Consider the following 14549-nt stretch of genomic DNA (forward strand, 5'->3'; position numbering starts at 1 on the left):
AGCAAAGTAGAAATTGGGTATAGTACAGTAATCACTCAGAATTTTTAGTCAAAATAAAACACACTTTATTAAGTGGGAACCTACAAAATAAAAAAAAACATTAACAATAGATGGGTAACAATGGAATACTCTTTGCCATTAAGCGATGACATTAGGCGACCAAGGGATACTTGCTTTCAAAAGCTTTTCTCTCCATAGCATAGGATCCTCGATGTCTTCCCAAAATGTACTTTATTTCTGGTTCTAGTTATCTTTTTGAACCATACATCAAGGACGACAACTCACCCTCATAGATAGCCAATGTTTGTTACTTTCTCTGAACATCTTTTCTGCATGGGGTGACTATTTCTCCTCTTCATCTCTTTTCTTTCAAATGAGTTGGATAAGTTTTTTTTATATGGTGTCTCTATGTTTGTCATAGATTTTACTAATGTATTTGTCTTCAAATGGCGATTGTTTTTTTTTTCTTTTGGAAAACCACAGTGTCTCTATCTCAACAGACGCCAAGGGTCAGAACAATGTCTTTAGGTTTAAGCGTAGTAGGTTTTGCCGATCTTAAACTTCTGGATGCCCTTATTGTATCTCTGTAATAGTGCATTGAGAACTCCCCTCTCCTGTAGGATGGGTTAGAACTCTATCAATACCATCAAGGGTGTCCTTAATTTGGATAATTTCCCAGTGTTTAATACTCATATGTTGTTTCAACTTTGCAAGAGTTTCCACTATTGAAACAAAATTACATCTTCTTATCATATTTCCTATGACAAGAGCAACACCTTAGGCAGGGTTTGTTAATTCTTAAACAGAAATTGATATGAATAAATGGAAACACCATATTTTAAATGAAAAACATTTTCTTTGACTAGTAGATAAGTTGGTAAAGAGAAAACATGTTTTTTTGAATAAAATATAAGTTATGTGTGCACACCACTAATATAGCAAATTCTTTCTTAAGGCCCGCACAAAGAAAGAAAATGTAGAGTGAATATATGAGAGTACAACAAACCCATCCTTGGAAAATAAATGATAAAGTCAGAAACACATAGGAATGTAATGGTGGGAAACTGATTTCTTTTGAAAATGCACGCAGACAGAAAGCATATAACGCATCTATATGAAATCACACACAAAAGCACATAAACTCACAAAAATCAGAATCATTGATTTTATGCTAAGAAGTCCAAAAACCCTATCAAGCCCAAATCACTCATCAATTTATAAAATCTTACATCACAAATGCACACAACACAAGAAAACCGAGAAGAAAAAGGAAAAAAAACATCAACATTGCACCTCTCAATCTTTTTCTAGAGTTCCCAAATGTGGCTTCCTATTTAAATGTAGCTTGTAACTATTGTTCTCTAACCAAGTTAAATCTCCAATGAGCAGCAATAAACTGCTGAAGGTCCATGGTAGATTGACAGTTGAAAAAACTTCAGGAGGTTAGAGATGGTGTTTTAGAAAGGTAATGTTAGAAGAAAGGTGCATGTGATCCTTATGGTGAGAAAATGAAAAAAAGGGGAAACAGTAAAGTCACCCTATGCAGTTATATGCACTCCCTCTGGATTGATCGTAACCACCCTAAACTACTCGTTCCCCAAAGCTGATGGTACCAAAGTGGAGGGATAGAGAGAGTAAAAGTTTGCTTTCAATCTCCAACGCAAGATGGGCCATTTTCATCATCTCAGTCAAAAATCAACCCGTTAATGGACGGAAGGACTGAAAATTACATGATGCAAAAAGAAGGGTATTTTGGAAATTTACAAACTCATTTGGACAACATGTAAATTCATGAAACTTGGAGGGTGTTCTAGTTCATTTCATATATACTTAATTGCTATAATATAGAGGGTATAAACGCAATTTTCTATGCTAACTTTCCTGCCCTTTAATATATATTTTGAACTATCTAGGGGGTAAACTGTAAAAACTCCTCCCCGATATCACTCCATTCCTATCGATCTCGAGACTTGGAGATCTCTCCCAAACTCCTCCGAACAATGATCCCCTCCAGCTCCGGCGCCGGCGACGGCGCCACCCTCAAGCGCAAGCGCGTTATCAGTACCACCCGTCTCTCCTCGTTCTCCGATCCTCCTGAAACCCTCGCCGATGATCCACCTTCACCGGCCACTCCCCGCCCTATCCCCGGCGGCTTCAACGACGCTGCCACCGCCGATGTCCTCCTACGTCTCGAGATCGAAGACTCCTCCTCCTCCTCCTCCTCCATGGATCTCCACCTCCATTCCTCCGCCCTCCGTCGCTGCCGCTACTTCGCGACCCTTCTCTCCGATCGCTGGCTCCCGGAATCCCCCTCCCCGGCGCGGCTCACCTTGAAGGTCCCATCCGGACGCACCTTCGATCCTCATCTCTCCGCCCTCAACCTCCTCTACACCCTCGATTTCCCCTCCACCCTGCTCTCCGTCTCCGACGCCCTTGATCTCCTTCCCGTCGCCCTCGAGCTTCTCTTCGACGATCTCGTCCGCGCCTGCGTCCGATTCCTCGAGGCTGTCCCTTGGACGGACGACGAGGAGGATGGTGTCGTCGCCCTTCTTCCCTTTCTCCGCCACGACGAGTCCGCCGACCTCCGCGCCCGTATCCACCCCGAAGGTCCTACCTCCTCTGAGGAAATGCTTCACAAGCTTATCTACTCCGCCATTCATAGCCATCCCAAGGTCGCCAATGTCAAGGCCTTTGTTGCCAAGCTTCTCCGCGACTACCCTTCCAGGGATTCCGTTCGCCGTGTCTTGGAAAGGGCGTTTTTACATAGATTGGCGACTGTGAAAGATCTTTTGGGGGAGTATGCCAACCCGGATTTCCGGGTATCTGGTGATAATGATGAGACTGAGGCGATCCAAAGGTTGAATTTGCATGGTGCTGTGGTGAATGCTAGGCATTTGTTGTGGTTGGTTGAGAGGATGATTGAGTTGAGAGTGGGGGATACTGCTGTGAAGGAGTGGAGCGAGCAGGCTAGCCTTGCTTCTGATCTGCAGAGGACTTTCAGGGATGATGCTTGGCAGAACATTGCCCCCGGGTTGTCTTCTCTCATGATGCGGTGCACTTGTAGGCTTGCCAATGCTGTTGCTGCCGGCTCTATTCTTGCTTCTCGACAGGTTTTCCATTGAAATCCAATCCTTTCAGTATTTAGTTTCGTGAATTGTTCTTTGTTGTTTGTTTATACTGTGATTCCACACTGAGGATATTACATTCTTATACCATCCGTGCTTGAAGTAATCGAATACTTCATTTAGGTTGTGTAGATCACACGATGCCCTAAATAATTTAATTTATGTTTATGTCACATCTCAATCGGAGATCTCTATGGGGGTATTTGCATTGTTTTTTTCTTGTGCCCTTCAACACCTTTATTAAGAGGAAAGACTGTAGTGCTGTAGAGAAATGGCTTTAATTGCCATTATAGGCAAGTTTAGTTGATGTATCAAAGATAAGAATAATCTGTGATTTCCATCATGAGTGCAGTCCTGATCACACAACATTAGGTTCAAAATGAATGAACCACTGTTGGCTCTCTTCATTGTGCAATCAATACCCACAGTTAAGGAAAATATGTTAGAAAACTTTCTTTGGTGTCAATATTGTTGACGATGATGTGGGTGAATTACATTGCAAGTCCATGATCCACAAACTGGTATGAAAAGTTGATTTGATGCTATAGCCAACTGATGCTATTTTTTGAATGGTAAACTTTTGCTAGAAATAACAATACTTTGGTATTGGGTTTGTCGTCCATTGTGGATATTATATGGGTCCTATTGTCTGTTAGAATAACGGACTTGGACTTAAAATAGGAAAAGCTTTAATCTCTATATTTGGACTAATAAAAAATTTACATCACCTATGTCCAAGTAAGATTATGGTTCATTTCATCTACACATAGGTGCTCACTGATTTCTGTTGTCAGTTTTTAATGTTTGCATCTTTTGGGTCCCTCTACAGTTTATGAACTCTATTCAGTATTTTGTTTATCTTCTGTTATTCTTTCTTTCTCCTTGTATTATGCATAGGAAGTATTTTATACCCTCCTAGTCTCCTTAAGTAATACAATTTATTCCTTCTACCTTTTCCTCTGATGGTGATGAACTCGACTAATTGTTTGCATCTTGTGCATCACGCACCTACCTATATCCTTGCTATGCTATCTGTTGTTGTTTTCTTATTGATGGTGTCATAGACATTTCTTGCTTATTGGTAACTGTGGAATTTTGTTTTTTAATGAAAAACTATTGTTGACTTTGTCACTCTTAGGAACTTATCTGGCCTTATGGTACTTACTTTCTTTTGATTATCATGCTTGTATCTTTATAATTTTGTTTTGAGTTCTGAACAGAAATTGATTATGCTGCATCTACATACATGTTTGTGTATGCTTGTACACATTTAATATCAAAGATACACTTCTTATGTGCTACATGTACGACTACTGAATCTATGATTAAAAGACTAGAAGGGGATAGAAATGGCTGGGCAAAGGCTTCATCTGACACATCAAATCTAGTATCGAATTCTGCATCAATATAGGTTGTTATACGATCATTTTTAACCTTGGATTCTTCGGGATGTATATTATTGGGTTTAAGAAACTCCAAGTTTGAAGGTTGATATTGAATCTGTTGGGATTTTGTAGTCTATTATGAACTAGTCAAACTATCCTAAATATTTGTTGCACAAGTACTTTCGGGCATTCCTGAAAGTTACTATGAACCAATCAAGAAACCCAACAACTGCTGAACTTGTTAGCCATATTTAAAAATGCCAAAGTTGTTTTAGGTGTAAATTTGTTCATGAACGATCATTTATGCTAGTCATGTAGCCTTGACGTTTTGCATGCCACATACAATCAACTCATCTGTCTTATTTTTCTTTGTCTAGATTGGCTTGGACTCTTGAATGGTAAAATTGTGCATTTTCACTTAACCTTCTCCTTAGTTGCTTGTTTAAGTGATGATAAGTTATAGCACATACTCCAATTTTGATCATGAAATTTAATTACCATGAACTAAAATCAGATTTTGTTTAGCATATCTGTTTCCTCATGAGGTATTTATAAATTTATGATGTAGCATTATTGGTTAATGGAGTCATTTGCATAGTAGCTATTGTGTTGGATGGTAAAATATATAATTGAAAATGTAGGAGGATTAAACCTTATTTCTACTCATTTGAGGGACTGAAAAAAATGTCAACTAAATGTGTTAGTGGGGTGATACCAGTTCTGTTGGTCATCTGAGTTGTTTTTTACTTGTCCTCTTACCAAATAGTCTTATAGGATCAAGTTATTGGCAATCAATCCTTAAAACAGAGGATATATTTGCCTTTGGCTATCAATTACATATTTAAATCTAAGAATAATATATCAATATTAGTTGAATATAAAGGCTATTTGCTCAATAATTTCTGGATGTTAGATTTTTTTACTTGCCTAAAATGGCCAAGAAATTTATTAAAACCCTCACGTTCCGATTTGACAAGGAATAAACAGGTGAGGAAGGGATCAATACATCGCATCGTGTGAACGATACAAGATATATTTTGACAACGGTGCTGAACTTTGCGCTTCATTGATCTTTTTAGGTGAGGATGAAGCTCGTCAAAGATTGGCTTCCCGTGCTGAACGTCTGCAGAGACATAGTCTCCCCCATGCCATCTGGTCACAAAATGCTGTACCAAGAACTTGAAGAGACATTTCTGAGGATCATCTCTACATTACCGATGTCCAATGCTCAAGAATTGCTGCAACAGTGCCTGAGCTTCTCCACTCGGAACGTCGATGATTGTCCTCACTTGGTCTCAGCATTCAATACTTGGTTCCGACGTGCAAATCGACCAGCACAGGATGAAAACAAAAATAATCCCAGCTGAAGCTTGCACTGGTGCAATCTATCTTACATGATATCGTCAATCGACAGTATTATGCATGTTGCATCTAACCTGACTTATTCAATATCACCTGTTGAAAAATAATCTGTATATAAATGTCCTTGTTGTGAATGTGTATAGAATTTTAACTTTGTTGTTGATGCTACTCGGACCAGTCTGACATTTGCTTTCTTTAATAATACAATGGAAAGTGTAATGTTTCTCTTGCCTGTGAGCTCATTTCATAGGATTTTTATTTTGATTCCGTGTTATCATATTCTTTCCTGAATGGATTCTTCAATTGAGACTGATTTGAGGCAATTTAAAAAAAATAAATAAATACTCTTTTGGTCTTTATATTTTAATTAATTTTTTGACAAACAAAAAAAAAATACGTCATCACTTTCATATATATAAGACGAGAATGCACTTTCGCTTCAGGAGATCAACATGTGTAAGAGATCTAATTTTCTACTATAATTCCCAAGTAATACAAGTGCAATCACCAGAACAACTTAAAGTAATAAGATTATATTCACAGCTAGAATCAAGAGTTTATCCATTCCATACTAAGCAAATTAACCACAGATAATGTAGAAAATAATCCTCTAAATCAAGCAGCAAACAATTAACAAGATAAATGCATATACTCCCCTCAGATAAAAGATCTATAACTCTGTTTCACCACCAAGCTTCACATCTAGCCCTTCAAAATTCCAAATCCTTTTCCTCCCCTCCCTTGCTATTGCTACCCCCTCTTTGTGTATGTTTGGATGGGGGTAATGGAATGAGAGAGAATGAAGTAATAATAGATGGGGGAAAGAAATAGATAGGGAAGGGTAATGAAAAAGGTGTTTGGTTTGAGGGGTAATTCATTAGGAATGAGAAAAGTAAAAAGTGGAGTTATGATAAAATTACATTTTTACCCCTAATATAAATAAATTATAGTTATTTCTAATAATTATTATTTATAAATAAGTATAACATAAATATTTATTTTATTATTAGTAATTAATGTTTAATCCAAAATTAATTTTAAATAAGTATTCATTTAATTCTATAATTAAAATTTATTAATGAATTTCAAATGAAATTTATTTTAAATAACTATTATGTATATAATAATTAATACATAAATATTTATTTTATTATTATTAATTGATGTTTAACTAGAAATTAATTTTAAATAAATATTAATTTCATTCCGTACCTTATATATTTTAATTAAATTTAAAATGATATATATGTAAATATTTATTAATTATAAAATAATTAAAACATAAATATTTATTTTATTATTATTTAATGTTTAATTAGATATGATATTTATTTCAAATAATTATTATCTATAAATAATTAAAACATAAATATTAATAGAAAATAACAATTTTAACATTTTCACACAAGCTAGGATCAAACAAGATTGTTTCTCTTCAATATCTCAAGAAAATAACAAATAAAAATCAATTTTAACTAAATATTCATCATTCAATTAACCATTCAAAACAACAACTACAACACATCAAAAAAGAAATCCAAAAAATCACCTTATGAACAAGATTGTTTCTCTTTAATATTTCCACAGCAAAAACCTCCACAACCCTTAAATCAAGAACCCAAGCAAACACCTTAACCAAAAATAAAAATAAAAAATCAAGAACTCACCATTCATTATCTCAAACACTTGAACTACAAAAACTTAAAAACCAAAAACTAGCTCATTGTTTTTTCAACATGTATTCACAATACTACCTCATTGTTCTTCAATGCCATTCATATACCTTTAACATATGCATGGATTTAAAAGCTCATCACTAATGAGCAATTAAGAAGAAGAAGTTGCAATTTTTCAACATGCACTCACAATACTAGCTCATTGTTCTTCAATGGCATACATAAAGCAAAGAGTACTAGAAAACATCAATAAAAGCAAAAATTCCAATCAAATTCCAACCATTCATTATCTCAACATGCATTCACAATACTACCTCATTGTTCTTCAATAACATTCATAAACTACCAAAGTTGCACAAACAATTCACCAAACCATAAATAGTAAAACATCATAAACTTTAACTATGATCATAGGTCCAAGACTTTCGGGTTATTCCACAAAGTTCTATTCAAAAAGATAAGTAGTACCAACATATAAAAAAAAACCAACTCCTTCCCGTACTCATCTCCTCATTCTAACACTTGGCTATCAAATGGATAAACCTGCAAAAGCGTAATGTTAAATATACATGTAATGAACACTAATTAATCATCAAAGTTACATTGCTAAAATGTTAAATTCTTACCAAGATGGGTCAAGCATTGGGTGGGCAATATGACATCCTTGACAAGAAAACCCGGCAAAAACGCAATTTTTTTTTTCAGCCGGAAGGTCCCAAAATACTGTCAGCTGATCTTCATCCTTCGCCAAAACTTGTAACATGAACATAGCCTCATCTTCTGTAAGACCATCAATAGAGAAAAGGACATCACTAATGGATCTTTTTTTTTTCTTGAATGCCTGCACGAGATGTTCCAATCAAAACCACTCAATTGTAAGATATCAGAGATGACATTCGTCTTACTCCTTAAGAGTTTCACACGCGACTCAATATTTGGTACAGCCTTCAACTGTGTTTGTGGAATCTTTTCTTGTATCATTCTTTCTAATTGCAAGAGATATCCACTCCGGAATCCATTTTCAGCCCGCCAAAAAGAGCTTGTGGAAAGCTCAACCAAAGCATCAATGAGGGTTTTATCTTCCTCGGGGGTCCAATATTGTTTGTTCTGGCCCCTCCCTTTTGGTTGTTGTTCTGCCTCCATACTGAAAACAGAAAGAAAGAATTAGAAACATTAAACAACATGGACATAATTATAAAATCTTTAATTCATGTATATTATAGAATTTCAAAAACCAACTCATATAAAAAAATAATTTCATTCAAACAAATCATATAACGAAATCATGGACATAAAACGACATGGACATAATGATCTAATACATGAACAAGACAATTTAATTCAACATCATGGATATAAGTCATACATACTTAAGCCACATCTCATAAACATCCCCATGAAGAGAAAGTACAAAAATCTTTAATACATGCATATTATAGAATTTCATTCAACCAAATCACAAACAATTCGACACAAAAACAATATTGTCAAGACAAAGTAGTACATAATGATCTAACAATCCATTAATTAAAGAAAGTGGTGAGTACATAACGATCCATTAATTAAATCAACTTGATTGCCATGTGTGAAACGTATGAACGACCATCTTTTGTCTAAATTGGGTCCATTCATCCGTTGGTTGTACGGCCACTATGTTGTTGGTGTCATCTTCTACACTCTCATCGGAAGATGGAACATCAACTTCTTCTTCTTCTTCTGCAGGATCTTCCGCCATCTCCCTCCTAATGAAATTGTGGAGTAAACAACATGCACTAATAATACGTCGTTGAGTGGTGAAACTATAGAAACTTGGACTTGCTAGAATTTTCCAACGGATTTTCAAAAGGCCAAATGTTCTCTCAATAACTTTCCTAGCGCTAGCATGTTTCATATTGAAAAACTCTTCAGGTGTTTGTGGGTGACGGCCATCGGCGCATGAACTTAAGTGATACCTCTGGCCTCGAAAAGGTGCAAGGAATCCAGGGCTATTTGCATATCCGGCATCAACTAAGTAATAGAAACCTAAGATACAAATTTGTTGTTAGACGCACAATCGATTAGAATGACTACATTAAAAACAACATAGTGCACAAAACTCACCGTCTGGAACTTCTAAACCATTTGGTTTTGTAACGGCATCCCTCAGCACTCGGGAATCATGTGTCGAACCCTCCCAACCAGATAGGACATATATAAATTGCATATCTTGTCCACAAACGGCAAGTACATTGGTGGTAATTTCAGATTTTCGTGATCTAAACCGTGGACGATCGGCGTTAGGTACATTAACCCGTATATGTGTCCCATCCAATGCTCCAAGGCAATTCTACGTCGCATAAAAGAAAGCATTATTTTTAATTTTTATGTAATACCCCACTATAAACAAAAAAAAATAACCCACTAAATTTTATTTTTTACCTTAAACCATTTCCACTTATGATCGTTTGAATTTTCTGGTACCGGTTCCGGTTTCTTTAGGAGAACACTATGGCAAAGAATAATTGACCGCAACACAGTATGAAAATGCCAACTAACTGTTTCAGCAGATCGTACAAAATCAAACTTGATTATTCTATTTTTGACATGGTGGGCTACAATGTTTAAAAACATTGCAACCATCTCCTCAATCATAACATTTCTTGTGGCCCGTAGTCTACCGGTGGTAGTTAATAGTTCACACAAGTTATGGAAACAACGTCGATCCATCCTTAGCTTGTTAATGCATGTTATGTCACTTTCATAAATCACCCGCCTCAAATATTCATGTTGTCTCCGCCGCCTACTCGATGTTGACTCAATCTCGTATTGAATCAATCGACTTCCATCACAATGTTGTCTTTTCGCACATACAACGATCATGACGTTTAAAACATAAAAGTAACACATGTACATTAGGAAATATAGTTTCACTTCATCAACGTTGTCCATATCTGAAATTACATGTCCATGTGTTAAGTTGCCGAAAATCTAAATTGCTAAGTTAATAAAAAAGTAACAACCTCATGAAACATATATCAAATTTAACCTCATTCTAAAGGTTATGGTTGAGTTAATAAACGCATTTGCTATATCATAAAAATATATCTATATATATATATATATATAGAGTCTCACCGAAAAAGAACTTATTAACATGATACATATATAGCATTTAGAGGAGGATCAAGTAATAAGATCTAAATCTTTAGGAACTAAAGTTGTCATGCATATCCTTCATTAAATTGATTCTGCAAGTTTTATTTCAACTTCATTGCAATATGCATGTAACTGAACTAAAGTTTGGCCAACTTAGTTAGTTTTCCTACATCTTCAAAGTTCATACCATATACATCACATGTATCATCGTATATATATATATATATATATATATATATATAGGCTTTGCTTTGAATCAATCACATATACACTATGTGTGTGTGTGTGTGTTTAAAGACTAAACCAAGCTTTTGCCATGATTTGTTTGCCAAACTGTCACCTTTTACCAACTTTTGATGTAGTTTTATGGGTATGTTTAATGAATTATATGCTTGATGATATAAATATATCAAGATAATATAAATAAAAAATAAGAATGATAGTACAATCATATTTCTCATATGAGTCATATTAGTTGTTATTTTCTTGAAGTTAATGATTTTTAACTATAAACAACTTAGATTTGTACAAATAATCAAGATCGACTTTGCTTGCAATCACTTATTGTTTCAATCAAATACATATTAAAATTTTCAGAAATTTGATTACTTGTCACTCCCATGTGACATTGTCAATTAATATCTTTTTAAAGAAAAATGATGGAGAGGTCTAGTTTAGCTTAGTTATCATTTAATTCCATTGTTAGCATGCATGGCCAAGAAGATGAGTCCAAATTTTAGAATATCAATCACATAAAGTTCTCACATTTTGATGGCCCTATCTATTTATAAACTAATCATAGCATTATATTAAAATACACATGGTCTGGTCTATTTATGTGGCTAATATTGTATAGGTTCATAATTTTTTTTTTATTAAAGTGGCATAGGTTCATAATTTTGTTCTAATCTAAAAATCTGGGAGATTCAATTAACACAGTGAATATTGTAGTAGCATTCTTGATGGAGTATATATACAGTGAGTAGCTAGGTGGAAGAAGGGCTAATTAATGATTGATTTAAATCCTTAATGTTTCAAGGATTATGATCAATATCCACCTTTCCAAAAAAGAGAGAAGAAAAACATTGCTATCTGGTGAATCAAAAGCCAGCACGCAGCCTTTCCAAATCATAGCATTCACACAGCTTTAGCTACTTAATTTGTTGCACATGACATGAGATTAAATGCTTTAATAGCTCCTCTTCCCATGGATATATGATAAAATAATATTATGATCGATCCATAGATGTAAATTCGTTCAATGGCACTGCATCTTTCATTGATGTAGTATCATGGCCCATGCTTAACCTTGATAAGCAATTAAGCACTAGTGATTCAATGCATGCTTTTATTTTTCGTAACTCGGTTGATAGTGGAAAGAATCAAAGTGCAATTTCTCCCTAGTTAAAAAACAGGGGGTTGAAATTAGTGATAACTAATGCTTAATTTGTTAAGGAACTTGGGCTGAACACGTGCGCTTCTTCCCGAGACACATATGGAAAAAGTCTGCACCAAACCAATAAACATTATTATTAATTAAAAAAACCATTATTAGTTTATTGATTCACAGTGGCATTTTCATAATGATGAAGCTATGATAAGGAGGAGATTAGCTCATGAAAATTGGTAATGTGATTGGCAGAGCAACAAAAAGATGAGTTAAACAAATGGCCGGATCTCTGAAAATACAGTTGAATCATGCATTTTCCCATAAACTAGTTGAAGTTTACCATCCCATGGAAAAGCCAAACTATCATAACAATAATTCAAAAACAACACACACACACAAGAATGGTGACCTGATGGCAGCGTTGGTGATGCCGATGTCGGACGGACACTCGCCGGCGACGATGACGAGCGCAGGAACCCGATCTCAAGAGCCTTGCCAATAGGGATGTGCAGCTTCTCAAAAAGATGAAGATGGCAAGCTAGGGTTTGGTTATTTAACTTTTATAATGTGTCTTTTTGTTGTTTGTCAAGGGCAAAATAGTCATTTCACAGGGGAGGAATGAACCATTCCCCCCATATTGGGGGGAATACTTGATTACCCTGTAGGGGTTAATGGTGACCCTCTCAGGGTAATGGTGACCTCTCAAAAAAAACTTCCCAAACAAAGGCATGGGTATGTCTAAGTAATGGTGACCCTCTTGGGGGAACCATTCCCCCCATCCAAACATACACTTCCGGTCATAATGGAATCTCTCTCTTTTTCCTATTACTCACGTGCCTTCTCTTACCCACATGTGATTTGATTAGCACCCTTTCGATGTTGATTTATCCATGCGTCAAGTATTAACACCTCCTCCTTTCACCAATGAATAAATAATCTATTAGTAGTCGGATTTTTATTTAAAAATTTTATAAATAATGAAAGTTTAAATCATAAATAAAAGAATATTTTTAGAAGTGTGAGTAATAATTGTGTATATGTGATCTCAGTGTTTATGTGTATATGACTTCACTCTCACTTGCTTCACCCAAGATTTATGTACCTCCCTCTTTTTTTTCGTTACTCATTAAAAAAAAATAAAAAATAACGTTCTCTATCTCGATTGAAACTCAACCTTCAATGAGGGTCTTTCTTTCTACATGGCCCTAATCCGTTGACTCTTAATGAGCTTTATCTTTACTGAATCACTATCACCTTGTGTTTTTGAAAAAAATTAAAACACAGCTCATCAATCAAACGGTCTACATCCAATCTTGACGATCCACCCACCGCACTGCCATCCGTACAATCATTATTAACAAAAAAAAAACACACACACACACACAAGAATGCATCTGATAGTATTTTTTTTTTAATATAATAAAGTTTTAATTGAAACTCAACTTATGCAATTTGTAAAATCCAAAATTGTATTTGGTTGTCTGAACTGAGTTCAGGAGTAAAATGACTGATTCCGGAATTTTTCCGTCATTATTTTCACAAAATTTACTCAAAAGTAAAAAATCTAAGCATTTTTATGTCATTATTTTACAGAGTCCAAAAATCAAAAGCCCATTAATCCATAGTTATTTTCATTAAATTTAATGAAAAGTCAAAATTCTAGGCACTTTCAAGTTATTATTTTACATAATTTATCAATATCAAAAGGCCCATTTTTAAATAGACTCAATTTTATGAACCCTATAAATCCGAATCTCACCGTGAAAGATTTGAATTTCTATTTATGTTTCTTAAAAACATACGTATCTTGTTTTCTTTCTTAAGTCATTGTAGTGTGGTTTATTTAAAACTAAATGAAGATAGACTTTTGAAGGTCTTTCGTTTCAGGGTTGAAAAATATTTTTATACAACAAAATAATTCTTAATTATACTTGAATACTTGTGAATAATTCATTTTAAAAACTGACATACATTTTACGCAAACATATTTAATACCATATAAAATTTGAATGAGAATAGAATCATATTATAAAACTAAATGTCATAAAATGTCATAAAATAGAGAAAATTAATTATATATCCTTGTAAAAATGATATATTAACAATATATATTAATAAAAATCATAATTGCATCTTTACCATAAAATATTTTTATTTGCTTATATATTTTATGAGTTATGATTGAAGTGTAACTTATAAATTTTATCATAATATAAATTAATTATTATTTTTTTTATCATAATAATTTCGTTTTATAATAAAATTTTTTAGTTGATTTTTAATCTAAGAGGTGTATAAGTAAATAAAGATGTTTTATAAAGATATACAAGCAAACATCATTTATATAGTTGTATATATGCATATTCTATTTTTTACAAAGGTATATAAACAGAGAAAAAAAAACCTTAACTTTTTTTCAATCTAACTATAAAATGCATGCATAAAACTAAAATACAACAAAGCATGCATCTAATCA

General features: G+C 34.4%; 1 protein-coding gene across 2 annotated transcripts; it reads left to right on the forward strand.

The window, feature by feature from the left end:
• The first annotated feature begins 1925 nt into the window (after positions 1–1925).
• Positions 1926–6104, forward strand: LOC120277353 (BTB/POZ domain-containing protein At1g63850-like). Of its 2 annotated transcripts, none has more exons than XM_039284163.1 (2): positions 1926–3110; positions 5488–5617. In XM_039284163.1, exons 1-2 carry the CDS (start codon positions 2001–2003, stop codon positions 5491–5493), a joined length of 1116 nt encoding a protein of 371 aa, XP_039140097.1. In that variant the 5' UTR covers positions 1926–2000; the 3' UTR covers positions 5494–5617. The 2 variants fall into 2 exon arrangements, with proteins under 2 accessions (XP_039140097.1, XP_039140096.1); XM_039284162.1 differs by having other exon boundaries at positions 1933–3110; positions 5590–6104.
• Positions 6105–14549: the final 8445 nt, after the last annotated feature.

This window comes from Dioscorea cayenensis, chromosome 15 (genome assembly GCF_009730915.1).
Source record: "Dioscorea cayenensis subsp. rotundata cultivar TDr96_F1 chromosome 15, TDr96_F1_v2_PseudoChromosome.rev07_lg8_w22 25.fasta, whole genome shotgun sequence".
In the NCBI taxonomy this organism is placed as follows: Eukaryota; Viridiplantae; Streptophyta; class Magnoliopsida; order Dioscoreales; family Dioscoreaceae; genus Dioscorea; species Dioscorea cayenensis.

Coding starts and splice junctions, on each gene's coding strand:
- LOC120277353 (XM_039284162.1), top strand. CDS start 2,001: ATGATCCCCTCCAGCTCCGGCGCCGGCGACGGCGCCACCCTCAAGCGC. Junction 3,111..5,589: donor CTATTCTTGCTTCTCGACAG/GTTTTCCATTGA, acceptor TGATCTTTTTAG/GTGAGGATGAAGCTCGTCAA.